General features: G+C 45.4%; 3 protein-coding genes across 4 annotated transcripts; 2 read left to right on the top strand and 1 right to left on the bottom strand.

The window, feature by feature from the left end:
* The first annotated feature begins 1,138 nt into the window (after nt 1-1,138).
* On the top strand, nt 1,139-5,851 carry tspan14 (tetraspanin 14). Its single transcript, XM_070841280.1, has 9 exons — nt 1,139-1,180; nt 1,732-1,812; nt 2,715-2,765; nt 2,930-3,076; nt 3,168-3,338; nt 3,714-3,839; nt 3,955-4,005; nt 4,499-4,612; nt 4,735-5,851. Exons 2-9 carry the CDS (start codon nt 1,732-1,734, stop codon nt 4,798-4,800), a joined length of 807 nt encoding a protein of 268 aa, XP_070697381.1. The 5' UTR covers nt 1,139-1,180; the 3' UTR covers nt 4,801-5,851.
* A 589-nt stretch (nt 5,852-6,440) lies between these two features.
* Nucleotides 6,441-23,921, top strand: LOC139211347 (echinoderm microtubule-associated protein-like 4). 2 transcript variants are annotated; one of them, XM_070841635.1, is made up of 24 exons: nt 6,441-6,750; nt 8,424-8,609; nt 9,008-9,128; nt 9,722-9,916; nt 11,073-11,213; nt 11,367-11,392; nt 12,516-12,551; nt 13,874-13,997; nt 14,402-14,551; nt 14,646-14,715; nt 14,829-14,939; nt 15,097-15,192; nt 15,283-15,417; nt 16,104-16,239; nt 17,034-17,182; nt 17,300-17,425; nt 17,532-17,663; nt 17,740-17,807; nt 17,962-18,050; nt 18,155-18,252; nt 18,495-18,582; nt 19,160-19,258; nt 19,710-19,840; nt 20,554-23,921. In XM_070841635.1, exons 1-24 carry the CDS (start codon nt 6,726-6,728, stop codon nt 21,007-21,009), a joined length of 2,988 nt encoding a protein of 995 aa, XP_070697736.1. In that variant the 5' UTR covers nt 6,441-6,725; the 3' UTR covers nt 21,010-23,921. The 2 variants fall into 2 exon arrangements, with proteins under 2 accessions (XP_070697736.1, XP_070697737.1); XM_070841636.1 differs by lacking the exon at nt 9,722-9,916.
* Nucleotides 23,922-24,979: 1,058 nt separating this feature from the next.
* Nucleotides 24,980-26,984, bottom strand: LOC139211263 (uncharacterized). Its single transcript, XM_070841550.1, has 3 exons — nt 26,908-26,984; nt 25,307-25,408; nt 24,980-25,120 (listed from the first exon to the last, which is right to left on the bottom strand). Exons 1-3 carry the CDS (start codon nt 26,951-26,953, stop codon nt 25,017-25,019), a joined length of 252 nt encoding a protein of 83 aa, XP_070697651.1. The 5' UTR covers nt 26,954-26,984; the 3' UTR covers nt 24,980-25,016.
* Between the last annotated feature and the right edge of the window lie 783 nt (nt 26,985-27,767).

Here is a 27,767-nt window from a genome sequence, read left to right as displayed (position 1 = left end):
ACCCCGTCGTCATGTAAGTTGTTAAATCATATGAGTCATGGTGTGAGTGGGTGTTGAGTCACCCCAGTGTAACAATGGTTCGTCAATGGGTCATCATGTGAGTTGTTAGGGTCACATGATTCAACGTGTGAATGTGTGTTGAGCTGCCTGGGGAGGGTGCTCAGGACAGCATTGTAAGTGGCTGATAGATGGTGTCGTAGGCCCCCTCTGTTTAGCGAAGGTCGCTCCAGTTTGACAAAGATGGCTTCTTTGACTCCTCTTTCAAACCATTTGTCTTCTCTGGCCAAAACCTGTACATTGCTGTCCTCAAAGGAGCCCTTTGTCCTTTAAATGCAGATGGACTGCTGAGTCCTGACCTGAGGACTTGGCTCTCCTGTGTTGGGCCATGCGCTTGTGGAGCGGTTGTTTGGTTTCTCCAATGTACAGGTCTGGGCATTCCTCACTGCATTGCACTGCATACACCACGCTGCTCAGTTTATGTCGGGGGGTTTGTCCTTGGGGTGGACCAGCTTCTGTCTCAGGATGTTTCCTGGTTTAAAATGTACAGCCCCTAGTTATACTGGACTCCCATAATGCACTGGGCTCCTCTTCCTCTCCATCCTGATGCTTCATGTCTCTGTAATGTCTGTTAGTAACTTGGTTTCTTACCTGCTACATCATTTTGTCTTCAGTATCACAGGTACAAAGTGGAGGATTTAAGGTACTTGTACTTCAGTTCCTGGGTAAATGTACCACTCTTACTAACATCATGAGTACTTTTACTTACTAAGTTTTGCTGAAGATTCATCTGTAATTTTACTGAAGTAGAATTCTGAGGGGGGTTTTATAATGTGAGTATTTGTACTCAGCGGTACTGATACCACAGTATATGATTTGAGTACTTCTTTCACCACCCTACATGTCAACCATACACAAACATTTAATTTAAATTGATTTAATTTAATTTAATGACTTTCTGAAGTCTGAGTCTGTGAACTTAGCAGCCACTCTGCTGTCCGGCAGGTGGCGCTGACATATCTGTAAGGTGCTCTGTCTGCCAACAATAAGAAGCACAGAAGAAGAAGAAGCTGCGTTGTTGTTTGTGGCGGAAACAGCCACAGAAGAAGAGAGTTTCCAGCAGGGTGTGAGTCTGATAAAAGTGGCGAAGGAACCTGAGTGTGTTTAGAAAAACGGCTCTGAGGTGAGATTGGTGCTCTTTAGTTACTCCGTGACTCTCCGGTGACACTTCCGCCCGTTAGCTTACGGTTAGCATTAGCGTTAGCTTTGAACAAACAGAAACTCCTCAGGAACTCTCAGGTCAACAGTAACGGTTCATAACGGCACGGTAACGGTTCATAACTGCACAGTTCCCGAACATTAAAGCCTGACCGGGGGGACGGCGGACTGGCCGTTGTTTTACAGAAAGAAAAACGAAACGAAAACACGACGAACTCACTTACATCCGGAGTTAGAAACACTTTAGCTTCAGCTAGCTGAGTTAGCTAACCCCAAAGACTGAGTTTAAATTGTAAACTTCAGACACCAAACTGAACCTGATTAACTAGTTAACCCAAGTAACTAGTTACCCTGATTTATTGTGTAGGAGGGAGCTAAGATAGCTGCTAACAGTGTTTTCTCAAGCAGCTGTTAGTTAGTGTTTTATACACACAGTACACAAGTTTAGTGGTTAACTACATGTCTGTCTAGCGTGTGTCTGTCTGGCTAGTGTGTAACTGCTGTGTGTTGTGACAGATGTATTACTATCGATATGAGAGCGCTGAGGTCAGCTGCTGCTACAAATACCTGATGTTCAGCTACAACATCATCTTCTGGGTGAGTTACCTGTCTAAACACATTTACCTGGTCACCTGTTCAAATGTTCAGAGGACCTGTGATTCCTTTGAAAGCTGAGGTTGAGCTTGGCTTCCTGTCTTCCTGATAGTTAACAGGAAGTGATGCCATCCTTCGCGGTTAAGCGTAGCAGGAAATGTGAAGTGTTTCTCAATCTGTGTTCTCCTGTGTTCTTGTCTGTTCTCTTTGTGTTATCTTTGTGTTCTCCTGTGTTCTCCTGTGTTCTTGTCTGTTCTCTTTGTGTTCTCCTGTGTTCTCGTCTGTTTTCTTTGTGTTCTCTTGTGTTCTCCTGTGTTCTCCTGTGTTCTCTTATGTTCTCCTGTGTTCTCGTCTGTTCTCCTGTGTTCTCCTGTGTTCTCGTCTGTTCTCGTCTGTTCTCCCGTGTTCTCGTCTGTTCTCCCGTGTTCTCGTCTGTTCTCCCATGTTCTCGTCTGTTCTCCCGTATTCTCGTCTGTTCTCCCGTGTTCTCGTCTGTTCTCTTTGTGTTCTCTTTGTGTTCTCTTGTGTTCTCTTATGTTCTCCCATGTTCTCGTCTGTTCTCCTGTGTTCTCGTCTGTTCTCTTTGAGTTTTCTTGTGTTCTCCCGTGTTCTTGTCTGTTCTCCTGAGTTCTCGTCTGTTCTCCCGTGTTCTCGTCTGTTCTCCTGTGTTTTCCTGCATTCTCCTGTGTTTTCCTGCGTTCTCGTCTGTTTTCCTGTGTTCTCGTCTGTTCTCCTATGTTCTCCTGTGTTCCTGTCTGTTCTCCTGTGTTCCTGTCTGTTCTCCTGTGTTTTCGTCTGTTCTTCTGTGTTCTCCTGTGTTCCCCTGTGTTCTCCCTTGTTTTCGTCTGTTCTCGTCTGTTCTCCTGTGTTGTCCTGTGTTCTCGTCTGTTCTCTTGTGTTCTCAGCTAGCTGGAGTGGCCTTTATTGCAGTTGGTTTCTGGGCGTGGAGTGAAAAGGTGGGTGAACTCAGTACTAGTCCTGTTGACCATGAAGCTAATAGACCAGTACTAGTTAAATTAGTGTAATATGAATGTGCTTTACCTTCACGGTACAGTGACGTTCTGAGGTCGGAGCTCTGGACTGGTTTACCTGTCCTCACCTGGTCTGCTGTGGTTAACAGGGCGTCCTGCTGGATCTGACCCAGGTGACCCGGCTCCACGGCTTCGACCCGGTCTGGTTGGTCCTGGCTGTGGGAGGGATCACCTTCATCCTTGGCTTCGCCGGCTGTGTGGGAGCTCTGAGAGAGAACATCTGTCTGCTGAAGTTTGTACGTTAAAAACATCTGAAGTTTGTTTAAAATCACCTTATACGTTTATTTGCACGTTAAACTGGTCCTCCTAACTGTTTTCTCTCATCAGTTTTCCGGCGTTATCGGCTTCATCTTCATCTTAGAGCTGACGGCGGCAGTGCTGGCGGTGGTTTTTCAGAGTCAGGTGCGAGAGTGGATCAACGACTTCTTCCTGGCAAACATCAAAGCGTACAGAGACGACATTGACCTGCAAAACCTCATCGACTCCCTGCAGAAGATGGTAGTCCTCACCGTTTGTGTTCTCACATAGAATGTCACCCTTGAACCTGTAGAACCACTGCTGTAGATCAAAAACCTTTGGAACCACTGCTGTAGATCAGAAATCTTTGCAACCACAGCAGTGGCTCAGAAACCTTTAGAACCACTGCTGTGGCCCAGGAACCTGTAGAACCACTGCTGTAGATCATAAACCTGCAGAACCACTGCTGTCGCTCAGAAATCTTTAGAACCACTGCTGTAGATCAGAAACCTGTAGAACCATTGTTGTGGCTCAGAAACCTTTAGAACCACTGCTGTAGATCAGAAACCTGTAGAACCACTGCTGTGGCTCAGAAACCTTTAATTAAATCGTAAGGATCTTGTTGTTCTTTAACAGAACCACTGCTGTGGAGCACAGGAACCCGACGACTGGGACCTGAACGATTATTTCAGCTGTAACGGGACACATCGCAGCAGAGAGAAGTGTGGAGTTCCTTTCTCCTGCTGCATCACTGATCCTGCTGTGAGTTTATCACAGATCAACTCTGATCAATACTGATTGATATGATCAATACTGAAGTAAAAAGCTTTAGATCCATGGGGTTCCGTCACATTGAAGAACATGTTCTCTGTGTCAGGACTCAGTGGTGAACACGCAGTGTGGCTACGACGTGAGGAACCAACCCCAGGTGAGGTCACTTCCTATTCCTCAGACCCCACTTCCTGTATCCTCCCAGCATGAGAACACATGTACCAAGTGTTTGTGTTCTAATGGGAACATGTGGCTGATGTGGTATGTCATCTAGAACATGTTTCTATGTTCTAGGGTGTACACACCTGTAGAGCGCTTACTTCATTTGGAACACGGGCGGCATGTTCTGACTAACAAGAATGTTGTGGTTCATGTTCTAACACGACAGGAACATACAAGAACAACAATCTTTAATGTTCTTATGGTCTAACAGGACTGCATTCCTTATTGTTCTAACAGAAACATGTTCTGTATCATTCTAACAGGAACAGGTTCCTTATTGTTCTAGCAAGACTACATACTTTAATGTTCTGATGTTCTAGCAAGACTACATACTTTAATGTTCTGATGTTCTAACAGGACTGCACTCTTTGATGTTCTTGTGTTCTAAGAAGGCTGTGTTCTCTAATGTTCTGTGACGTACTGTGCAGAGAGAGTGGGATGAGCAGATCTACATCAAAGGCTGCATCCCGGCATTGGAGGACTGGTTGCCTGGTAACCTGTACACGGTGGCCATCGTCTTCATCATCATCTCTCTGCTGCAGGTACGAGTACCGATACTGCAAAGGTACACTAGTAAGCAGTACTGCTACTGCAATGGTACTGCAACAGCATGGTACATGAACTGTACACTGTGGTTTACCTGTGGTTGTGTACCTGTGATCAGATGGTGGGGATCTACCTGGCCAGGACTCTGATCTCTGACATCGAGAAGGTCAAATTCAGCTACTGAACCATCACCTGCTGGGGACGGAGTCTTCACCTGCCTGGAGGTGTGGCTTCTGCCAGGTGTTACTGGACCAAGTTTCTTCAGTCCGATGTGCCTTCTTAGTAGTCTTCACCAACTTGTCCTTGTTCAACACCTCTGCTGTCTCTTCACGCCGTCAGCTCGGTCTGGCTCTAATGGCGGCGTTGCTATGGTGACCGTAAACATGACGTTTCACGTGTTTAGTTGTTGTTTCTCTCAGAGCAAAGCTGCTCAGCACCAGACTGCCTTCACTTTTTCTGCTGTTTAAGGATCAACTTTTTCTACTGCGTCGCTCCTCTGTGGGTGTTTACTGAACCAGTGCCTCTTCACCGTCATCATCATCATCGCTGTGTCTCTGTGTCTGACCACCATCAATCTGCTTAATCTGGATATTATGTCCTGGGTCGGTTCACTGACTGACGACTGTGGTGGATTTATTTTTACTCCTCACAACATGAACTTTGGTCAGAAAATATACGAATTACCACGTTTGCAAACCCTCAGATTAATGTGTTAATTTCAGCCACACAGAGGTAAACAGGAAGCAGGTGGTGTGGGGTGTGGAGCTCCCATTGGCCAGCTGATGAAGAAACCACAGAAACCACCAGGAAGAATCCGTTTCACACCGGTTTAAAAAGAAATGCCTTTAAAATCATGGACTTTTCCCTTTAAGCCACCCTGTCTCAGGTCATGTGATCACGTGTGACTGTTTGAATGACTGTGAACTTTATTGACACTGGATTCATGTTAACAAACGTTGAGTGAATAAAGTTTTTTGTTGAGATGTTTTGTATGAGTAAAGATTTCAGGATGTTTGAGCCAATCAGTACAAACCAGAGAAAAATTACTGTTTAATCTTCTGCTTTAATTAAAACTGATTAATGTCTTTTATTGGCACTTGTGACATCATCACTGCATTGCAATGACTTCACTTTAAAACCCAGATTTTTATTCTGAAAGGATTCTGTTTTTTTAATTTTTTTATTAAAGTGAATTTTATGACTTTCTTTTCAAAATAAAATGAAGTTTTTTCTGAGTTCGTTTCACTTGTTTTTTTTATATGAAGATTAAAGGGTTGAAATGTTTTATTTGAACACAGAAAGGAACTTAATTTTAGATCAGGCCGGACTTATTGAGTCTTACTTTATTTAAGTTTCTAGTCTCCAATTTCCTCTTCTTTGCTGTCTTTGGCATCTGATTTGTTTCACTTCTTCCGTGCTTTCATTTCCTGTCAGTGTAAAACAGCGAATGCTGCAGTTTGAGATGTGTTTGTGGGATATGGATCGGCTGACTGACTGATTCAGTATCGATCCGCATCCGATGTGAAACATTTGAAGATAATAAAGTACACTTTTTTTTATTTCAGTTTAGAACAATTTAACTGAACCGATCAAACTAATAAATACTAATCAATATCAAAGCAGAAGTGGCAGAATGTCCCACTGTCCCTGAACTCGTCCTCAGTCAGATGATGAAATCCATCCAATCAATCTCGCTCCTGCAGCCTGCATTACTTCCTGTTGTTACTGTTTGTGTGATGACACAGAGTGACGCAGGGGGGCGCTGCTGCTCTGACCCCCCCCCCACCGGGGAAGCGCGCGCTGCCAGAGCAGGCGGAGTCGGAAGCGCGCGGCGGCAGCAGCGTCGGTCCGTCTGTCTGCGGCTCCTCCGCGGCGTCTCTCGGTGTCGGCTGTCGGATCCTCCGGGGAGCGGCTTCTTCTTCCAGCTCGCGGGAAAGTGGCGGATCTTTGACCTCGTGGACGCACGGACGCGGTGAGCATCTCGGCGGGGACAGGCTCGGCTCGGCTCTTCCTCCCCCCGCTGCGGTGGAAAAACCCGGACGGAGGCCCGCAGTGTGCGCTCAGCCTCCCGCAGGCCTCCGACCCAGACTCCCGCTTTTCTCCGGGAAAATGGACGGATTCACTGGCAGTTTAGGTGAGTCCCGGCCGCCGCTGGCGCCCCAAACATCCGCCGGTCACCTGTCCGGCAGCGGCGGGACCGAGACGGCCGCACGCGCCTCTGGCGGCTTTACACGTGTCACTGCTGCATTTATCTGAGAGGCTCCGCACCGCACCGCCCCTCCGGCGGCCGCCGGGCCACAAAACCAACGGCCCCTCCCGAAGGAGACCCCCCCCACAGACACAGACCTGGACCCCCACAGACAGACAGAGACCTGGACCCCCCCCCCCAATAGAGAGACAGAGACCTGGACCCCCCCCCCCCCACAGACAGACGGAGACCTGGACCCCCCCTCCCCCAATAGAGAGACGGAAACCTGGACCCCCCCCCCCCCCCCCCCCCCATAGAGCCATAGAGAGACAGAGACCTGGGACCAGGGACCCCCCAACTACCGCTACTACAATGAATATTATTATTACTACTACTATACTACTATTAGTATTTGTACTAGTCTTACAGTTGTTACCATTAGTACTACTACTATTACTAGTACTTCTGCTTTTACTACTATTACTGCTACATCTTAAGGGTACTGCAACTGCAAGTACTGTTTCTACTGCTATTATTACTACCACTGTCACTTCTAGTACTACTGCCACTACAAATAATACTATTACTACTGCTACAAGTACTTCTACTACTACAATTAGTACTACAGCTACTACTATGAGTACTTCTACTACTACTGGTACTACAGCTTCCATTTCTGCCAATGTTTTTTTATTCTGTTCTGTTCCACTAGTACTCCTTCTACTAGTACTAGTGCTACCACTACTATTACTGCTAGTAGTACTGCTATCACTGTATATAATGTGTTTATTTAATTTCTCTTTCTTTAATTGTTTGCTTTATGTCCGTCTTTGAGCTGCTATAACAAGGAACCTTCCCCACTGTGGGATCAATAAAAGTTACCTTATCTTACTATTATTTCTAGTACTACTGGTATTGCTAGTACTACTAATGGTAGTACTACTACTGCTGGTTAATACTAAGTTACAGGTTAGTTACAGTAACAGTTAATTCTCTTGCTTAAGTTTAAAACCATAAGACTCGATAGACCAATTAAGTCAACTAAAGGTTATCTGCTAGTAATGTTAGTTAAAATGGAGGACAGTATACTCAGACGTGGTCTCCTGAAGGAGGACAGTATATATCCAGACGTGGACTCCTGAAGGAGGACAGTATATATCCAGACGTGGTCTCCTGATAGAGGACAGTATATATCCAGACGTGGTCTCCTGATAGAGGACAGTATATATCCAGACGTGGTCTCCTGATAGAGGACAGTATATATCCAGACGTGGTCTCCTGACGGAGGACAGTATATTCAGATGTGGTCTCCTGACGGAGGACAGTATAGTCAGACGTGGTCTCCTGACGGAGGACAATATATTCAGACGTGGTCTCCTGACGGGTTACAGTATATTCAGACGTGGTCTCCTGACGGAGGACAGTATAGTCAGACGTGGACTCCTGACGGAGGACTGTATATTCAGACGTGGTCTCCTGACGGAGGACTGTATATTCAGACGTGGTCTCCTGACGGAGGACAGTATATTCAGACGTGGTCTCCTGACGGAGGACAGTATATTCAGATGTGGTCTCCTGATGGAGGACAGTATACTCAGACATGGTGTCTGTCCCTCTAGATGACAGTATGTCTGGAGCGAGTGTCTCTGACGTCCACGACCGTCTTTCGGCTCTGGAGCTTCGTGTCCAGCAGCAGGAGGACGAGCTGACGGTGATGAAGGCTGCCCTCGCTGACGTCCTGCGGCGCCTCGCCGCCTCTGAAGTCTCCACGGCGTCCTCGACCAAGAAACAACACGGAGGGAAAGGTAACGTCATCTCTGGTTAGTTGCTCAAACACGTGTTACTTGTGGCGTTTTAGTTAGTTTGTGTTAAAGCAGACGTAGATTTGATCGCTGCCCACGTCGTCCTCTATCCACTGGGGGGGGGGGGGGTGAAGGAAGATGTACTTTTTTAAAACAATAGTTGTATAAACTAATTTAAATACATTTTAATGAATATTTGAATACTCGATAATCAAGACCCACCCTACTACCGACTAGTACTGACAGGTACTGACTAGTACTGAGTAGTCTTTCAGTTTTCTCTGCAGCTGACAGCGTCTTGTGCTCGTGTGTCTGTTTAACTGGTTATGCTTTTCCTGGTCATGGTAAAGCTGGTTAACTGGTTGTAGTCCCTGCTGACAGCAGCGTGCTGCCCCCTGCAGGTGGAGCTGCACTGCGTGAAGCCTTCTCCATGTCCTGCATCGCTAACGGGGGAACGTCTGGACGGAAGAGAGACTCGACCTCCGTCACCAGGAAAGAGACGGTGTCATCGGCCGCCAAGAGGTACACACACAGTAACACACTCAGTAACACACACACACTGACACATTCACTCAGTAACACACACACACTGACACATTCACTCAGTAACACACACAGACACACACACACACAGCAACACACACAGTAACACACACAGTAACACACACAGTGACACACACAGTAACACACACAGTGACACACACACACACACACACACACACACACACACACACACAGCAACATACACACACACACACACACACACACACACACACACACACACACAGCAACATACACACACACACACACACACACACACAGCAACATACACACACACACACACACAGTAACCTCGTCTCGAGGTCGTTGGTCTGATTGGTCTCCACAGTGATCCCAGGACAACCAGTAGTACCAGAAGAACCAAATAGAATCAGTAGTACCAGTAGTACCAGAAGAACCAGTAGAACCACAAGAACCAATAGAACCAATAATATCAGTAGAACCAATAGAACAATAGAACCAATAGTACCAGTAGAACCAATAATATCAGTAGACCAATAGAACCAGTAGAACCAGTGGTCTGCGCCGTATCATGCTCCTGGTTTTGTCCACAGTGGAGCAGACAGGAGGAAGGAGACCGGGGTCCAGCGGTCTCAGATGGAGGAGATCCAGGAGCGTGAGGAGCCTCCTCGCCCAAACAACCCGTCCCCGTCTCCCTCCTCCCCCCACCCTCCCCCCCAGACCCCCCCGACCCCCCAGAGACCTGCCCAGTCCACTGATGGCAGCCGAGGCCACACCCCTCAGAAAAGGTTCCACTTTGTTCTCCGTCGGCTACCTCTGCCATCACTTCCTGTTGAGGCTACTCTGACATCACTCTGTCAGTGGCTACTAACCCCGCCCCCGTGGATCCTGGGATCTCCTGGATATCCTGGGGTCTCCTGATTATCCTGGAGTCTCCTGGGATCTCCTGGATATCCTGGGGTCTCCTGATTATCCTGGAGTCTCCTGGATCTCCTGATTATCCTTGAGTCTCCTGGATATCTTGGAGTCTCCTGATTATCTTGGAGTCTCCTGGATCTCCTGGATATCCTGGATATCTTGGAGTCTCCTGATTATCTTGGAGTCTCCTGGATCTCCTGATTATCCTGGAGTCTCCTGGATCTCCTGATTATCTTGGAGTCTCCTGGAGGTCCTGGAGACCATCTTCGCTCTTTGCTGGTAGAAAGCTACAGCTGGGCTGCGTGTGTTTTATCAGAACTACTAACGTTTTGTCCTCCTCCTGAGGCCTCCTGGAGGTCCTGGAGTCTCCTTGTGATCCTTGATCTTCCTGGAGGTCCTGGAGCCTCCTGTCAGTCTCCTCTGGCTCCTCTTTATTCTTTGCTCCGACTGGACTGCATGTGTTTTATCAAAACTAGTAATGTTTTCTCCTCTCAGCTTCACCTGAACTCCTCCTCCTCCTCCTCCTCCTCCTCCTCCTCCAGCAGGCCTCCTGCGGCCTGGCACTTGAGTTCCTAGTGTGTTCCAGCTCACTAACTCCTTCCTGGACCGTGTTTAGAGGAAGAAACTCTGAGTTGCTGAGATTGTTATCTTCAGAGTCACAAACTGAATCTGCAGCTTAGTGACGTCAAAACTGATTGGACGATAATAGGACTTCAGAGCGTCAGCCTGGCTCTGATTGGACGATAATAGGACTCCAGAGCGTCAGCCTGGCTCTGATTGGACGATAATAGGACTCCAGAGCGTCAGCCTGGCTCTGATTGGACGATAATAGGACTCCAGAACACTAGCCTGGCTCTGATTGGACGATAATAGGACTCCAGAGCGTCAGCCTGGCTCTGATTTGACAATGAACATTAAACTGACATGCAGATAAATTGAGATTAAGCTCAGCAACTCATAGTGACTCCTCCTCCTGTTATTCCTCCTCCCCCGATGACTCTCCTCTGTGTGTGTGTGTGTGTGCAGGGGGCCCAGTGTGAGGCGGTCCTCAGGTATGGAGCGTTCTCAGAGCAGCACCTGGGACACTTCAGAGGAAAACAGAAACAAATTGGTGAAGGCGGCGTCCACCTCCAAGCTGCTCGCCAAGGTGGTGAAAAACGCTGACAGGTACACGTGCGCACGCACACACAAGCATGTATACACACACATTCCACACACTCACATAAGATGATGATTGATGAATGTTTGACTGAATAATTGATCATTGATACTTAACCACCAAACACAGTGACAAGATTGTTTTCTTCCTTCTTGTTTCAGACACAAAGACCCTGTGGTCAGTCAAGGTAAATGCCTTTCTCTTCTTCACCATGACGGCACCACAAGTGTCATCATCATCATCATCATCATCCTCGCTGTCGTCATGTGTAACAGCCAATAGGAAGCCAGAGATGCCGCTATCATTATCACATCTCTGATACAGTTAAAATGTTTATGCATTAGGCATTTATTATGCATGCGTTTTTAGTTTGGATTCCTGCAGTGTCTCCAGTCATGATGAAGATGATGGTAGTGATGATGGTCGCGTGGCGGCTCAGAGGACTGTACCAAGAAGCAAGATCAGTAACTTATCTATGCTCTTTGCATTTAACTCAGGTTAACTAGTTCACTTTTACAAGGATAACCAAAGGGAAGTCAACATGGTTACTAAGGGAGAATCACCATGGGAACCTAAGCTGCAGAGCAGGATGGTGACATGCTGATAATCATTTAAAACCTTACATTTGTAAATGGTTTCTGTTTCTGCAGCATCAGATTTTATTCATTGCATTTTCACCACGTTAAGAATGAACGTAAAGGATGAGGCGTCAGTTACCAGAAAGTAATGAACGAGGACGCAGGGAACTGTGCAGTCAGCAAGGCTAGGCTTTGCCTAATGGCTGCATTCTACGGTTTGGAGCAGGGCCAGGCTGAAGATGTAGTACCAGGGGGGGGCCAAGCGTTGGAGGACAATCGGGACATCAAGCGTTGGAGTATGATCGGTGCACCAAGCGTTAGAGTACGATCGGGGGCACCAAGCGTTAGAGTACGATCGGGGGCACCAAGCGTCGGAGGGCGATCAGGGGCATTAAGTGTTACCAGTTTACCTGATTGACTGGTTACATTTTAATGGCCCCCCAGCAGCCAGTCAGAGTCCAGTATTGACCACATGTAGTTATTACAGGTATCCATTTGATCTAGTTTCATGTTAACATTACTTGTCAAGTTAAACTTTATTAACCTTATTGATGGTCTCAGACTTAGTTCAGCTTTGTGGTTCAGACCTCTGCTCGCCACGCTGTGTGCTGTCTACGTTGTTTTTATTGTTTTTTATGGTTTTATTCTTTTCATTTTTAAAAAGTTTTATGGTTTTAGTTGTTTTTATGTTGTGTGTTGTCGTGGAGTGATGATATCTTTGTCTCAAACCAGCCAAAATGTCGACACGAGAGAAAAACAGCCAAGCTGGTAAGTCCTGATGAGTCATCAGAGCGAGCTAGCAGGCTAACAACATGCTAACATGCTAACACCAGCTGAATGAGCGCTTTCTGTTTCTGCTCTGGACCAATCACATCTCTCTCTCTTTCTTCACTGCATTGTCGGCCTCGCTCACCCACCTGCTCTCTCTCCAGACCAGTCAGGTGACGCCACACCTGTCTGTGGCTCCGCTACTTGCTCTCTTTTACCTCCACCTCTGGTCAAACAGGTGGTCCCTGAAATTAATTAACCAGCTAGATCAGATAGATGATTAAAGGACCAATCAGTGATATAAGCAGAAGCCCCACCCACCACCTAAATGTAAAACAAGTGATTGTCACATTGATGAACAGGTAAATTATCATCAGCCTGACCTCAGGTGTTCATATTTGAGTCTATGGAGGTAAACGATGACTCAGCAGGTGTTTCTGTCTGATTTGTTTCACCTGCTTCACCTGCATGGCCTCACCTGTCCCTCCCCTGTTTCTCCCTTGCCCTTCACGTGACCCTCACCTGTCCCCCCCTGGTCCCTACTGTGGTCCTCACCTGTCTGACTGACGGATCTGTTTTGGCTGTTCTGATTGACACCTTTACTGTTACCTGCTCTAACAGAGTTCACTTATGGAAATATGAATGCAGCCAGGTTAAGTTTTTTTTGTGCTTGACATTCGTTCAGGTGTGTCTGTCCTTGGCGAGCTGTAGCATTGCTCCCTGAAGTGGTTGTCCACGATCAGACCATCAAATCAAAGCGTTTTAATTAAAAGGCCATAGTATTTTCTTGTCCGTTCTGCCGTTGCAAAACAAGTGATCAACTTGTTAGACATTGTTTGTTTTAACTAGTTAAGCTAGTTAGCTTAAGTGAGGTGAGACTGATGAATCTTATTTAATCTCCCTACAGATCTCACTGTTTGATCAGAAAATATCACAGAGGTCGTATAAAAGTCATGTTTCTGTTACGGAGTGACTCGTTTGTTGTCTTTTGATGAGGCCTACCGGTGCCCCTCAGGTCACGGGTCCAGAGCCAATGCAGATGAACCAGGTCTTTAGATTTGATCATCAGTTCATCAAATCAATGCAATATTCGTTCTGTTTGCAAATGCACTGCAGAGTGTTTGATGTCCTGATGTCAGCTGATGTTCGGTGATCAGTTTGTAACTTTGCGTGCGTCAGTTGGATCTGAATCACACTTCAATTTGAAGGCCAACTAACTCCTAACTCAAACCCTAAACCCAAACTGAACACGTCCTCTCTTCTGAACCCTGAACCTGAACCTGAACCCTGAACTGCGTCTGTGTGTGTGTCCGCTGTTTCAGAGGGAAACCACATTAAAATGTTCATGCGAGGCAGACCAATCACAATGTTCATCCCTTCAGACGTGGAGAACTACGATGATGTTCGAACAGAACTTCCTTCAGACCGACTCAAGCTGGAGTGGGTGTATCCTTCACTCTGTCCACAGGAGGTGCTGTCATACATGACCATACACGCTACTAAACATCATAATTATTAAGAGACAGCGGCTTCTGGATCCGTTGTACCGTAACATCACGGTTAGGGGTAGATCCATTAGATCCAGTAATGGAGGCTGAGATGATCTGGATCAACAGATACAGAGAGCAGGGTGTCATCTACGTATAAACACAATACAAAGAGCGATAGCTGAGCCTCAGGAGATTCCCCCAGAGGACATCAGTTGATCCTCATTAGACCTTTACTGGATTTTAGACATTAGATGTCAGTAAATCTGTGGTAGCTCTCAGTTGATCCTTAGACCTTAAGTAGATCTTTGACCCTCAGTAGATCTCCAGGTGTTTTCCAGGTGCTTCCTTGACCTCCTGCAGGTACGGTTACCGTGGCAGAGACTGCAGAGCAAACGTTTACCTCCTCCCGACTGGAGAGATCGTGTACTTCATTGCCTCCGTCGTTGTGCTGTTTAACTATGACGAGCGGACGCAGAGACATTACCTCGGACACACTGACTGCGTCAAATGGTGAGGAAACAATCACATCTGCCATCTGCTGCTCTCCTAGTGGCTGCTCCATGGTGATAGATCTGTGACATAATCTGTTTTCTCTGTCCGTCAGCTTGGCTATCCACCCTGATAAGATCCGGATCGCCACAGGACAGATTGCAGGAGTGGACAAAGATGGACGGGTGAGCACTAAGCTATAAGCGATGGTTCCTTCACCAAATCTACGACAGAAATATTCTAATGTGTAAGTGAATAAAAAAGGAAAAATAAGAGCATGTCTGTACACGGTGTTTAGGCGCTGCAGCCTCACGTTCGTATCTGGGACAGCGTCAGTCTGTCCACGCTGCAAGTTGTCGGTTTGGGAACGTTTGAGCGAGGTGTCGGCTCTCTGGCCTTCTCCAAAGCTGTGAGTACCATCCAGGTGCATCATGTGAACTGTAGTTCACCTAGACTACACTATTCAAAGTTTATATTCACATTATTCTTAAGGTTTTAGTCTGGTCCCTGAAAACAGGACGGAGAGAACCATTCATGTCTCCCTCCATTTCCTGTCTGTCCATCAGGACTCTGGACAGCACCTCAGCGTTATTGATGACTGTAACGATCACATGCTGACAGTTTGGGACTGGCAGAAGAAATCCAAGATCGCTGAGATCAAGGTGAGGTGCTGTCTATTGGTTAGATTGGTTTTGAATGGCTCTAAGATGTTTAAACTGGTTCTGACTGTGGTTCTCACTGGTTTGTTTCAGACCACTAACGAGGTGGTCCTTGCCGTGGAGTTCCATCCCACTGACCAAAACACCATTGTCACCTGTGGAAAGTCCCACATCTTCTTCTGGACCTGGACCGGGACTTCGCTGGCTCGTAAACAGGGAATCTTTGGGGTGAGGAACAGTTTTTATGTTATAGCATCATTTCTTTTCCATTTTTTATAAAAGTGAAATCCTTGTATAATTGTGTAAATTTAAACACAAAGGTAAATAACAAACTCTCCAGTCAAAGGATTAAAGCAGAGTTTGATGTGGTTTTAAAATTAATGGTACATGAACACCACACGGTCACCTCCATTGGCCACTTGATCCGACATCAAGGATTAAATCAACCAAAAAATGAGTGAGGTTTGGTGGAACTGAGACCGAAACAATGAATCATGTGACAGGCTGACAGGAAGCTAAACATAAAAGAAGAAACCTTCAAATTAAAAGTCCTATTTGCCTTTACTGAGATCATAAAATGATCTGTGGTCCAGGTCTGTGATACTGGTCTGTAGTCCAGGTCTGTGATACTGGTCTGTAGTCCAGGTCTGTGGTCCATGTCTGTAGTCCTGGTCCAGGTCTAGGTCTGTGGTCTTGGTCTATAGTCCTGGTCTGTGATCCAGGTTCCTGGTCTGTGGTCCAAATTTGTAATGTGTGGCCCTGTTCTGTGGTCCAGGTCTGTAGTCATGTTCTGTGACCCTGGTCAGTGATCCAGTTCTGAAGTACAGGTCTCTGGTCCTGATCTGTGGTCCTGGTCTGTGGTTCTGGTCTGTGGTCCTGGTCAAGCTCTGACGTAATTTCCTGCCTGTTTTCAGAAATATGAAAAGCCGAAGTTTGTCCAGTGTCTGGCCTTCCTGAGTACTGGAGACATCCTGACCGGAGACTCCGGAGGAGTCCTGCTGGTCTGGACCAGGAGCTCCGCCGAGACCCCCACCGGAAAGGGACCCCGAGGTGTGTGTGTGTGTGTGTGTAGCTCTCCAGCAGACAACAGGACTGTTTACCATTGTGCCAGAATAACAATACTGGTATACCAGTATAAATACTGTGTTCATACCAACATACCAGTGTGAATACTGTGTTTATACCAGTGTGAATACTGTGTTAATACCAGTGTGAATACTGTGTTTATACCAACAAACCAGTGTGAATACTGTGTTAATACCAGTGTGAATACTGTGTTTATACCAGTGTGAATACTGTGTTAATACCAGTGTGAATACTGTGTTTATACCAACAAACCAGTGTGACTACTGTGTTTATACCAGTGTGATTACTGTGTTTATACCAGTGTGAATACTGTGTTTATACCAGTGTGAATACTGTGTTTATACCAGTGTGATTACTGTGTGTATACCAGTGTGATTACTGTGTTTATACCAGTGTGAATACTGTGTTTATACCAGTGTGATTACTGTGTGTATACCAGTGTGAATACTGTGTTTATACCAGTGTGAATACTGTGTTTATACCAGTGTGAATACTGTGTTCATACCAACAAACCAGTGTGAATACTGTGTTCATACCAACAAACCAGTGTGAATACTTTCAACAGGAAGTCAAAGGAAAAGTGACTTCCTGTTAAAACCGGTGGTATTTTCTGCCTCCTGCTGGCCGCTGCAGGAAAATGCAGCCTTCAAAATCAACTTTATTGTCCATAGACAAACTGAGAATGACAAAACACCTGGAACAGATCTAATACAGGTGTGTGTGTGTGTGTGTGTGTGCGTGTGTGTGCGTGCTCGTAGCGTTTCAGATCAGCCGGCAGGTGAAAGCTCACGAGGGGAGTGTGTTCTGTGTGTGTGAGATGAGGAGTGGTACTCTGCTGACCGGAGGAGGCAAAGACCGAAAGATCGTCTTGTGGGACCACGAGCTGAGAGCCGACCGTGAAATCGAGGTTTCACACACAAATGCACACAGACATTCACGCACAGAGTTGAGAGCCTGCCGCAACATCGAGGTGACAATCACACACATCTGCCACCCTTCTGAGGTCACATGACTGTGTCCACAGGTGCCAGATCAGTACGGTACCATCCGCGCACTGTCTGAGGGGAAGGGGGACGAGTTTCTGGTCGGGACGTCTCGTAACTTCATCCTGAGAGGAACCTTCAACGACGGCTTCCTGGTGGAAGTGCAGGTGAGACCACCTGACATCAACATGATGCCATCAAGGTGTTCTTATGTTGTGTGCTTGTGTGGTGTGTTCAGGGTCTCAGTGTGTTTATGTGATATGATGCGTTTAGGGTCACACAGATGAGCTGTGGGGTTTGGCGTCCCACCCGTCCAGAGAGATTTTCCTGACGTGCGCTCAGGACCGGCTGGTCTGTGTCTGGAACTCGGTGGACCACAGTCTCCAATGGAGCCGCACGCTGGAGGTGAGGGGGGGCTCTGACTGATGGCGATTGGGTTATTTGTTGGGTCTGAGTGATTGACAGCTGTGTCCCTCCTCAGGAACATGGACACTGTGCAGACTTCCATCCCAGCGGAGCCGTGGTCGCTATAGGAACCAACTCAGGAAAGTCAGTATGGATGATTTACAAACTTTAGTCTGTGTGTACACCTTAGTTCTACATGTGCAGGTGCATCATGGACCTGAACAGTTTACTTGTCTCCCTGTCTAATTGGTCTACCCGTCTCATGGCCTACCTGGTCTACCTGATCCACCTGACTCAGGTGGTACGTCCTGGACGCTGAGACCACTGACCTGGTGGCGATCCACACCGACGGGAATGAGCAGCTCTCAGTGATGCGTTTCTCAGTAGGTGGGTGGAGTTCAGGAGAATCGCATACCAGGACTGTTTCCATGACAACACAATGGGTGAAGTGAACTACATGTCCCAGAATGCTCCTCTCTGTGTGTCTGCAGATGGCAGCCTGTTGGCGGTGGGATCTCACGATAACTTTATTTACATCTACACTGTCTCTGAGAGAGGACGCAAGTACAGTCGATACGGGAAGTGCACGGTGAGTCTGTCTGCCGCCAGGTCACACCGCAGGTCACTAACAAAGCAAAAAAATACAGTTGCTATTACTGTACTCTAATACTGCTTATCTCGCCCTGCCTCTGTTGCTGCTGTAATATGTAAATTTCCACCTATGGGGGATCAATAAAGTCTATCTAATCTAATCTAAGATGAAGCTCAGGTAACGAGGATGATGAAGAAGCAGCTGAGGTGTGCTGATGATGTACCTCAATGTCTCCACAGGGTCATTCCAGTTACATCACTCACCTGGACTGGTCACCTGACAACAACTTCATCATGTCCAACTCCGGAGACTACGAGATCCTCTACTGTGAGTACTACTGCAGTATTCTGAGTAACACTGCAGTACCCTGTGAATTACTGCAGTACACCAAGTACTACAGCAGTACGTCGAGTACCACTAAAGTACCTTGTGTAATACTGAAGTACCTCGATTATTACTGCAGTAGTAGTCCTATACTGCAGTAATAATCGAGGTACTTCAGTATTACTGCAGCACGATTAGTACTATTGCAGTACTGTGAGTACAACTGCAGTACACCTAGTACTACTGCATTAATGTGACTACTACTATAGTACTGTACTATCAGTTATACTGTAGTACTGATTGAGCACTTGTGCGGGATTGTGAGCACCACTGCAGTAATGCTGTAGTACTGTCTGTACTGTGTGTAATACTGCAATATTGTAATGCTGTGTGCTGCAGTACCATGTACTATGGTGTAATATTGTGCAGTACTTGTACTTTAGTACTGTGTATAGTATAGTGTGTAGTACTGTTTAGTTGTGTATAGTATAGTGTGTAGTACTGTTTAGTTGTGTATAGTACCATGAGTAGTACTGTGTAATAACAGGTGTGTGTTGCTAACAGGTGTGTGTGTTTCCAGGGGATGTTCCAAACGGCTGTAAACTGATTAGAAACCGTTCGGAGTGTAAAGACATCGACTGGGCGACGTACACTTGTGTCCTGGGATATCACGTGTTCGGTAAGTACACCTGCCCACCTGTCAGGTGTCACCTGTACAGACAGAATGATGATGATGTAATCATGAACGTCAATCTAGTTTGTTGTTAATCAGATCAGTTTAACCTGTGTGTGTGTGTGTGTGTGTTACCTGACGTCTGTGTGTGTGTGTGTGTGTGTGTGTGTTACCTGACGTCTGTGTGTGTGTGTGTGTGTGTTACCCGACGTCTGTGTGTGTGTGTGTGTGTGTGTGTGTGTGTGTGTGTGTGTTACCTGACGTCTGTCTGTGTGTGTGTGTGTGTGTGTGTGTGTGTGTGTGTGTGTGTGTGTGTGTGTGTGTGTGTGTGTGTATGTATGTATGTTACCTGACGTCTGTCTGTGTGTGTGTGTGTGTGTGTGTTACCTGACGTCTGTCTGTTTGTGTGTGTGTGTGTGTGTTACCTGACGTCTGTCTGTGTGTGTGTGTGTGTCAGGTGTGTGGCCGGAGGGTTCAGACGGCACCGACATCAACGCTCTGATCAGGTCCCACAACAGGAAGGTGATCGCTCTTGCTGACGACTTCTGTAAAGTTCACCTGTTCGCCTATCCATGCTCCACCCCCAAGGTGAGACACACACACACACACACACACACAGATTTCTTTAGAACTTAATTGAATTCTTTCGATCGTAAATGTTCAAATTTGGAGGATAAAATTTTGCGAACTTGAACCCTGACAGTCAATCAGAAGTCACACTCACATCATCACTGAAGCCCTCACTTCCTTGTAATTTCAAAATAAAATCATCTGTCTGTAAGCAGCAGAATTCCTTCACATATTGACTGACAGCAATTACAGTATTAATGCAGTATTACAGTATTATTAAAGTGTATTATTTCTACAATATTACAGTGTTATAGCATTTCTACAGCACTATTACAGTATTAAAGTATTATAGTGTTTCTACAGTATTATTAAGGTATTATAGTGTTTCTACAACACTATTACAGTATTACACTATTATAGTGTTTCTACAGCACTATTACAGTATTATAGTATTATTATAGTATTTCTACAGTATTATTAAGGTATTATAGTGTTTCTACAGCACTATTACAGTATTGTTAAAGTCTTAGAATATCAATGCATTATTAATACATTATTGTTACAGTATTAAACATCATCATAAACCATTTCATTACTGTTATGATTAACATTGTCAGTTATTAGTGTTATTGTTCCTCAGGGTTTCGGCTGCCAGTCGACTGAAGTTTTTTGCCTCATTGAACCCACAGATCGATCAATCAATAATCAGTTATCTGTCTGTGTGTCCGCAGGCTCCCAGCCATAAGTACAGCGCCCACAGCAGTCATGTGACCAACGTCAGTTTCCTGTATAACGACAGCCACCTGATCTCGACGGGGGGGAAGGACACCAGCATCATGCAGTGGCGTTTGGTGGAGAAATCTTCACTCTCTCTGACCGACGGCCTCCTCTCTAACTCCGCCCCCCTGCGGGCGGACCATGCCTTCACTCCGCTCCCTCCCACCTTGGCCACTCCCACACAGGAACCCGTCCCTCCCCCGACAGCCAATGGGACACAAGAACCCTCACCGGACACGCCACCCCCCACAGAGGTCACCCTGCCCGTCTATGAATTAACGCCGCCGCGCTCCGAGTCGACGCCACCCCCCTCAGACAGCACGGTGAGTCTGAAGGACAGCCTGGAGCCTAGCGATGACACAGCGACACCCAGCGATGAAGGGCTGCCCCCCCTCACACCCCCTTCATAGGCAGACCATCAGCGTGTGTGTTTGTGTTGGTACAGCTATCTTTGTGAGGACCAGCTCAGTTTTACACATTGTGAAGACGTTTTTCAATGTGAGGACATTTTTATAAAGTGTGACCAGTTTTTTGGGTTAGGATCAGGTTTAGGATGAGGCTCATGTTGAATCCTTAAGAGTAACTTCCTCCTCCAGAGGACGTCATCATCTGTGACGTCCTTTCATAATAAAGCTCCAGAAATCAGCTCAGAAACCAGAGAAAACAGAGGCTGCAGAACCTCATAGAGAACCTGTCTGTTTTTAAGGTTCCTTCAGTCTCTCAGTGATCCACTGATAGTCTGAACATCCAGGGGTCGTCCTCTGCAGACAGGAGCTGCTGTCTGAACATCCAGGGGTTCGTCCTCTGCAGACAGGAGCTACTGTCATACTGCCATCTTCTGGTTCGGCCAACTGTCTCCATCGAAGTCTTTGGAAACAGAAACAGTTCTCAGTAGCTGCAGTTTGATATTAGTCTTTTGGGGGGGCTGAATCAGGCATTAAGTTAATGAGGGTCCTCACAAGTATAGAAGTACAAGTATGTGTGTGGGAACTTTAACCTGTGGCGCCAGAGTCACATGGTTTTCCTCATCAATCTGCTGATAAAATAAACGTTCCTTCAAACATGTGATGTCACAGATTGAAATACCTGGAGAGTCCGATTTACCTGAGCAGAGATTGGAGGAAGAGGAGTCACCTGACACACACACACCTGTTAGAACATCATTTATGAAAATCTCACCATGGCACAGATGTGCTTCCTACCTGTCTGCCACAGGGGGCAGCAGAGAGCAGAGGACAGGTGGGAACACCTGAACCAGGTGAGACTAATGGAAGGTGTGTCTCAGGTAACATTTCTCCTCCAGTAGGAGCAGAGAAGGTGAACAGGAAGTCTGTGTGTGTGTGTGTGGGGGGGTCTTTTAGAAACTTGTTGTAGATTCGATTACAGATTATTTGGAAATAAAAAAGCCTCCTTAAATCATGGTTTATTGGGTTAGGGCTATCAATATTTATCATTGGGTTTTAACGATAATTAATCAGATTAATCATGTAAAGGAGCTGCAGACGGTAAAATTGATCAGTTTTATTTTCTTCATTCAACCCAACTTTTTTGTGCTTTTATTTTCTCAATGGTTCTCTAAATGACAGTTGGAGCGTTACCTTGGCACCAAACACGGTTGTCTAAGTAGAGACGCAGACGATCACGGTTGGCGTTAACGGAGACCTGAGGCTGAGGTCACGCTCGCCCATCTGACCCTGACCTTGACCCCGTAATCTGAGCTGCTCTGTCCTTTTGTTTTAGTCGTCAGGACGCCCGCGTTTACGTGTTGGTGCATGTTAGTGCTCAGTACTGCATGTTAGTACATGTTAGAGCTCAGTACTGCATGTATGTACATGTTAGTGCTCAGTACTGCATGTTTGTACATGTTAGAGCTCAGTACTGCATGTTTGTACATGTTAGTGCTCAGTACTGCATGTTTGTACATGTTAGTGCTCAGTACTACATGTTTGTACATGTTAGAGCTCAGTACTGCATGTTAGTACATGTTAGAGCACAGTACTGCATGTTTGTACATGTTAGAGCAAAGTACTGCATGTTAGAGCTCAGTACTGCATGTTTGTACATGTTAGGGCAAAGTACTGCATGTTAGAGCTCAGTACTGCATGTTGATCAGCGAGTGAACTGGTAGCCGAAGCTGCTGCTCGGCGATGGACCTGCCAAAGCTACTGAGCTAACACAGCAGCACAAAGCTAATGGAGGTTGTCAGAACAAACAGTGGCGAGCTGAGGGAAAGTCACTTATTTTGGTCTTTGATGCTGAGGTGTCGTGTAGAGAACCTTTAAAATGCCAAACTTAACACTTCTCTGGGATGTTTCACAATTGAAGCCCTCTAGGGAAAAGAGAATATTAGGGTAGGCTTTTAATGTGAAACATACAGGAAGTATGAACTTAACAGTACACAGCAGAGAGCAATGAGGCTTTGACCTCAAATAATAAATGTCTTTGATATAAAGAAGCCTGAAGGAGAGAACTACAACTCCAAACAGTCAACCACATTCCTTTGTTTCATGACGGTCCTTGGACCTGATGCTTCTCACATGAGACAGGTGAGCGTTGATCCATAGAGTTGTGTAGTTAAACTCACAGATGTAAGGAGTAAGTACATGGAATGTTAACAGGAAGTAAATGGGGATATAAACAGAAAGTTAACAGGATATAAACAGGAAACGTGAGGCTGACCTCCAGAGTAAAAGCTGTGACTCAGATGTTGTGATGATCAGAGGTGAGTTGAGCTCAGAGAAACAGATCAGAGTGAGACGTCGCTCTGACAGAGGATCTTTCTGTATATTTCTGTTCACCACCAGGGGGCAGCAGCTCCTCAGCTACACTGTAAAAATGTTCAGCCACTTTTTACATTCAACATTTTCATGTCAGCCAATCAGGTAACAGGACATACATAAGATCCTCTCCTCTGATTGGCTGGTGTTCAATGACTCACTGAATGACTGCTGATGTTCATTTTTGTCTCTTCTGGACCATTTCCGTTTAAAAGGTTTTCTGAATGTCATGATGTCATGATGATGTCACTAGGGGGCAGGGCCTATCAAACGTTGGGGTCATTTATGTTTTTGCCTTTTTAATACTCTTCATCTTTTCTACGCTCGTCTGTCTGAAGGGCTTGTACAGAATTCATTATTAAAGAATTCAGGATTAAAGTGTTTATTTTTCAGCGTCCGTAACGACAGTGATACCCAAAATGATGATGATGTTCATGTGACTGTTTTGAGCCAATCATGTCTTCTCTCATGCATTCCTGTCAGACGACAGACTGTACGAAAGATTTCAACAAAAAAATGCAAATAAATGTTTTTAAAACTGACAATTCCTGCTGCTGTTGCCATGAGAGCGACAGTCCAGTCCCTTGTCTCATTTCTCAGGAGACTTCCTGTCACGTGACGTGATGTCCATTTTGATGACAGTGGCAGCTGATCACTCCTGGACCAGGTTTAGGTTAGCAGCCGAGCAGCAGCGATTTAGCGATTTCCATTATTTTTTATCATTCACACAGTTGTCAGTGATGCAAGGAGACTGCCTTCACCAGACTAGGCTCACATGTCCCAGGAACAGGTGGCCTGAGGAACAACAGTTCTGACAACTGACAACTGTGTGAATCTTATCAAACCCTAACCTTAATTTAACTACCAAACATTCACAACCTAACCCTAATGACGAACCCTTCTGCAGTCAGAAAATATCAGACTGAGTGAATATGAAACAAAAGGCTGTAAAATGTTCGCTTAACACCTGACCCTAACAAACTAGCTTAACTAAACTCTAACTAACCTTAACTATCAAACCCTAACCGTAACCCTAACCATCTATATCTAACCCTGACTACCCCTAACTAACCCTAACCCTCTAGACCTTACAATCAAACCTTTGATATCTAAACCTAACCAATCCTAACTGTCTAGCCCTAAATAACTGTTTACCCTAACCTTTATGAAATTAAAGGCTGTGAAAATTTTCAACCCAAACCTTTTAATCGTAACTATGTCACCCTGTAACTAATTCATGTTAACTATCGAACCCTAACCCAAATCCTAACAAACTAGCCCTAGTAATCTAACTCTAACCCTATCTATCTAACCTAACTATCTAGCACTTACTGTAGTCATCCAATCCTAACCCTCTAAATCCCTAATTTACTTTAACAATCTAACCCTATCTAACTAACACTTTATCTAACCCTAAATAACCCTTAGTATCTCATGCCAACTAACCATATCCCTAACTAACCATGACAACCTAAACCTAATTAACCCTCACTAGCTAATTGTATGTTCACAGAGACATTGAGTCACGATTCAGGGTCCAGAAACTGGTAAATATTTATGTTTACACACAGAGCTCAGATAAACGACACATTGCATTATGGGAAGTTTATTTCACATCATATGGTTTCATGATGTCATTGTCATTGTTTCCTTGGCTGTGATTGGTTACAGCGGTCGGTGTGGCAGCAGGTCCAGTTGGGTTTAGAGCAGTTCTCCAGCCGAGTGCAGCCTTTCTCTCCGTTATCTGTAACAGCAAATAGGAAACGCATCATCACAGCCTCCACGCACGCCACAATCCACATCATCCTTACGAAGCCTGATCTCAGCCTGACCCTGGAAGTCCAGCCTGTGTCTGATGAGCACACCTGACTGGCTCACCTACATTTTCTTCAGAGGAGGCAGAGTCTGAGTGAGCAGGTAGAGGACTCACCTCTGGTGTAGCAGGCCTGTTGGACTTTGCTGGTGCAGTCTAGAAGCTGGTTGTTGACCATCAAGAAGTCCTCACCATAACACTGGATGTAAAACTCATGAGCTGCAACAAAAACACAGCTGGTCAGGTGACACCTTAGACACACCTGAGTGATGGTTTAACAGGGTATGTTTTATTGTGTATTGTTGGATGATCCTGCTGGAGGTGTTCTCAGATTTAATACTTATAGTTAGTTGTTAAGTTCAGAATAAAGTTATGTGGTGTTCCACAGACATTATTTTGACCTGATAGTCAGCTATATACTGAAGACAGGATGCTAATGCTAATGGTACAAGTCTTTGCTTGTCTCTGGTTCTTAAAATGGACATTTTAAACAAAACATCCTGAAATCAGGACATCTACTTTTAAAAAAAGCTTTAGGGTCCCCTGACCTATTATGGCTGGCTTTTGTCAATTTTCAAATTTCTGATTTCACTGACTGTATTTTTCCACTAGCACATTGCTCTGCAATGCCTGAGCAGGTTAATGCATGTTAAACATACACAAATAACAAGAGGGTGATATAACCTGAGGAACAGAGGATGATGAAAACCTAGTCCACACATTAGTCACTTCCAGGTTGGATTATTTCTGTTCCTTATTATCAGGCTGCCCCAATAAGTCCTTAAAGACTCTCCAGCTGGTCCAGAACGCTGCTGCTCCTGTTCTGACCAGAACTAAGAGAAGAGACCATATTTCTCCTGTACTGGCTTCTCTTCACTGGCTTCCAGTAAATTCTAGAATGGAGTTTAAAATCCTTCTCCTCACCTCCAAAGCTCTTAATGTTCAGCCTCCATCATTTCTTAAAGAGCTCATAGTACCGTACTACCCCACTAGAGCACTGCGCTCCCAGACTGCAGGCCTAGTGGTGGTTCCTTAAATCCTCTAAAGTAGTTCAGGAGCCAGAGCTTTCAGCTATCAGGCTCCTCTCCTGTGGAACCTCCTTCCAGTCTGGGTTTTGGGGGCAGACACCCTCTCTACATTTCAGAGTAGACTAAAAACCTTCCTTAGTGATAAAACCCATAGTTGGCTGGCGACCAGTCCAGGGTGTACCCCGCCTCTCACCCAAAGTCAGCTGGGATAGGCTCCAGCTCCCTCCGCGACCCTGACGGATAAGCGGTATAGATAATGGATGGATGGATGGATGGATGGTTAGATAGTGTTGGTTTGGATAAATTAACTTGGTGGTACAATGTTCCATTATTGTGTACTCACATTTAATGCCATTAATGTTGTAGCTTAAAGTTATTCTTATAGTCATCAGTAGTGTCTTATATCACATAACATACTTTCTTATCCATCGCCTCTTTTTAAAAATGGTACAAAATAAGAATAGTTAAAAGTTGGAAGAAATTAGAACAGAAGAGCATACAATCAAACATGATAAGACTACATTTATGCTAGATTCACCTAAAAGTAAAGTACCCAGTGAAAAGGAAAAGCTGGATCGCTTGAACGTCTTTACAAGCATAATATTCTTGCATTCTTCATCCCTGGTTATCCTCCCTTCAGTTTAAAGAGCTAATTGTGTGTGTGTGTGTGTGTGTGTGTGTGTGTGTTACCTGAGCAGAGAGGCATCAGAAGCAGCAGCACCAGGTAAAACTTCATGTTTCTTTTTTTCTGTCGATGCAACTCAACAAGCAGCAACAACTGAGAATTTAGAGGAACGAAGCTGGACTTTTATTATCTGGTCACACACACACACACACACACACACACACACACTGATGATTGATTTGAGGACAAACAGAACTGACGTCTACTTGTCCAAAACTGTCTGTACAGAAGTGTTTCTGCTGAGTCATGATTTGATCTCGCACCGAAGAGTCAGCAAGTGCTTTTGCTGAGTCATGACAAGCTGGCCAATCATTTGACAAATGAGGGCATTAACATTTTTCTTGCACTTTGGACACTGAAGTTGAACTTGTTCAAACATCTATTTGTCCCCTGCAAAAGTTTTCTATTGATCCGTGACAGAGCCAGCTGGTTTTATCTCCTTGCAGAGTTCATATCTGTGGCTAATGTGAAGTGGCTTTAGAATCTCTTACACACACCTCAGCCTTTGCCTCCATTCAGATAATAACTAAAAACCCTGTCTGTTAGGTTGTAAATATAACTACTAGACGTGAATTTGTAATTCCATAATTTTAACCCACATTTGTATCTACTAGACGTGAATTTGTAATTCCATAATTTTAACCCACATTTGTATCTACTAGACATGAAGTCTGAATGTGGAGTTCCATAATTCTAAGGGTTAGTAAGGAGGGGTTAGGGTTAGGTTAGGGGAATATGTCCAAGTCTCCTTTCGGGACTTGGAAGTGCACGGGCCTCGGGGACAGTAGGTCCTTAAGCCGCTTGTCCTAATAAATAAAAAGATTTAAGAGAGGAATAAAAGGATCTAAAAAGAGGGGGAAGGGAA

Source organism: Pempheris klunzingeri, chromosome 12 (genome assembly GCF_042242105.1).
Source record: "Pempheris klunzingeri isolate RE-2024b chromosome 12, fPemKlu1.hap1, whole genome shotgun sequence".
NCBI lineage: Eukaryota > Metazoa > Chordata > Actinopteri > Acropomatiformes > Pempheridae > Pempheris > Pempheris klunzingeri.
This window is presented reverse-complemented; position numbering and strand designations above follow the sequence as displayed.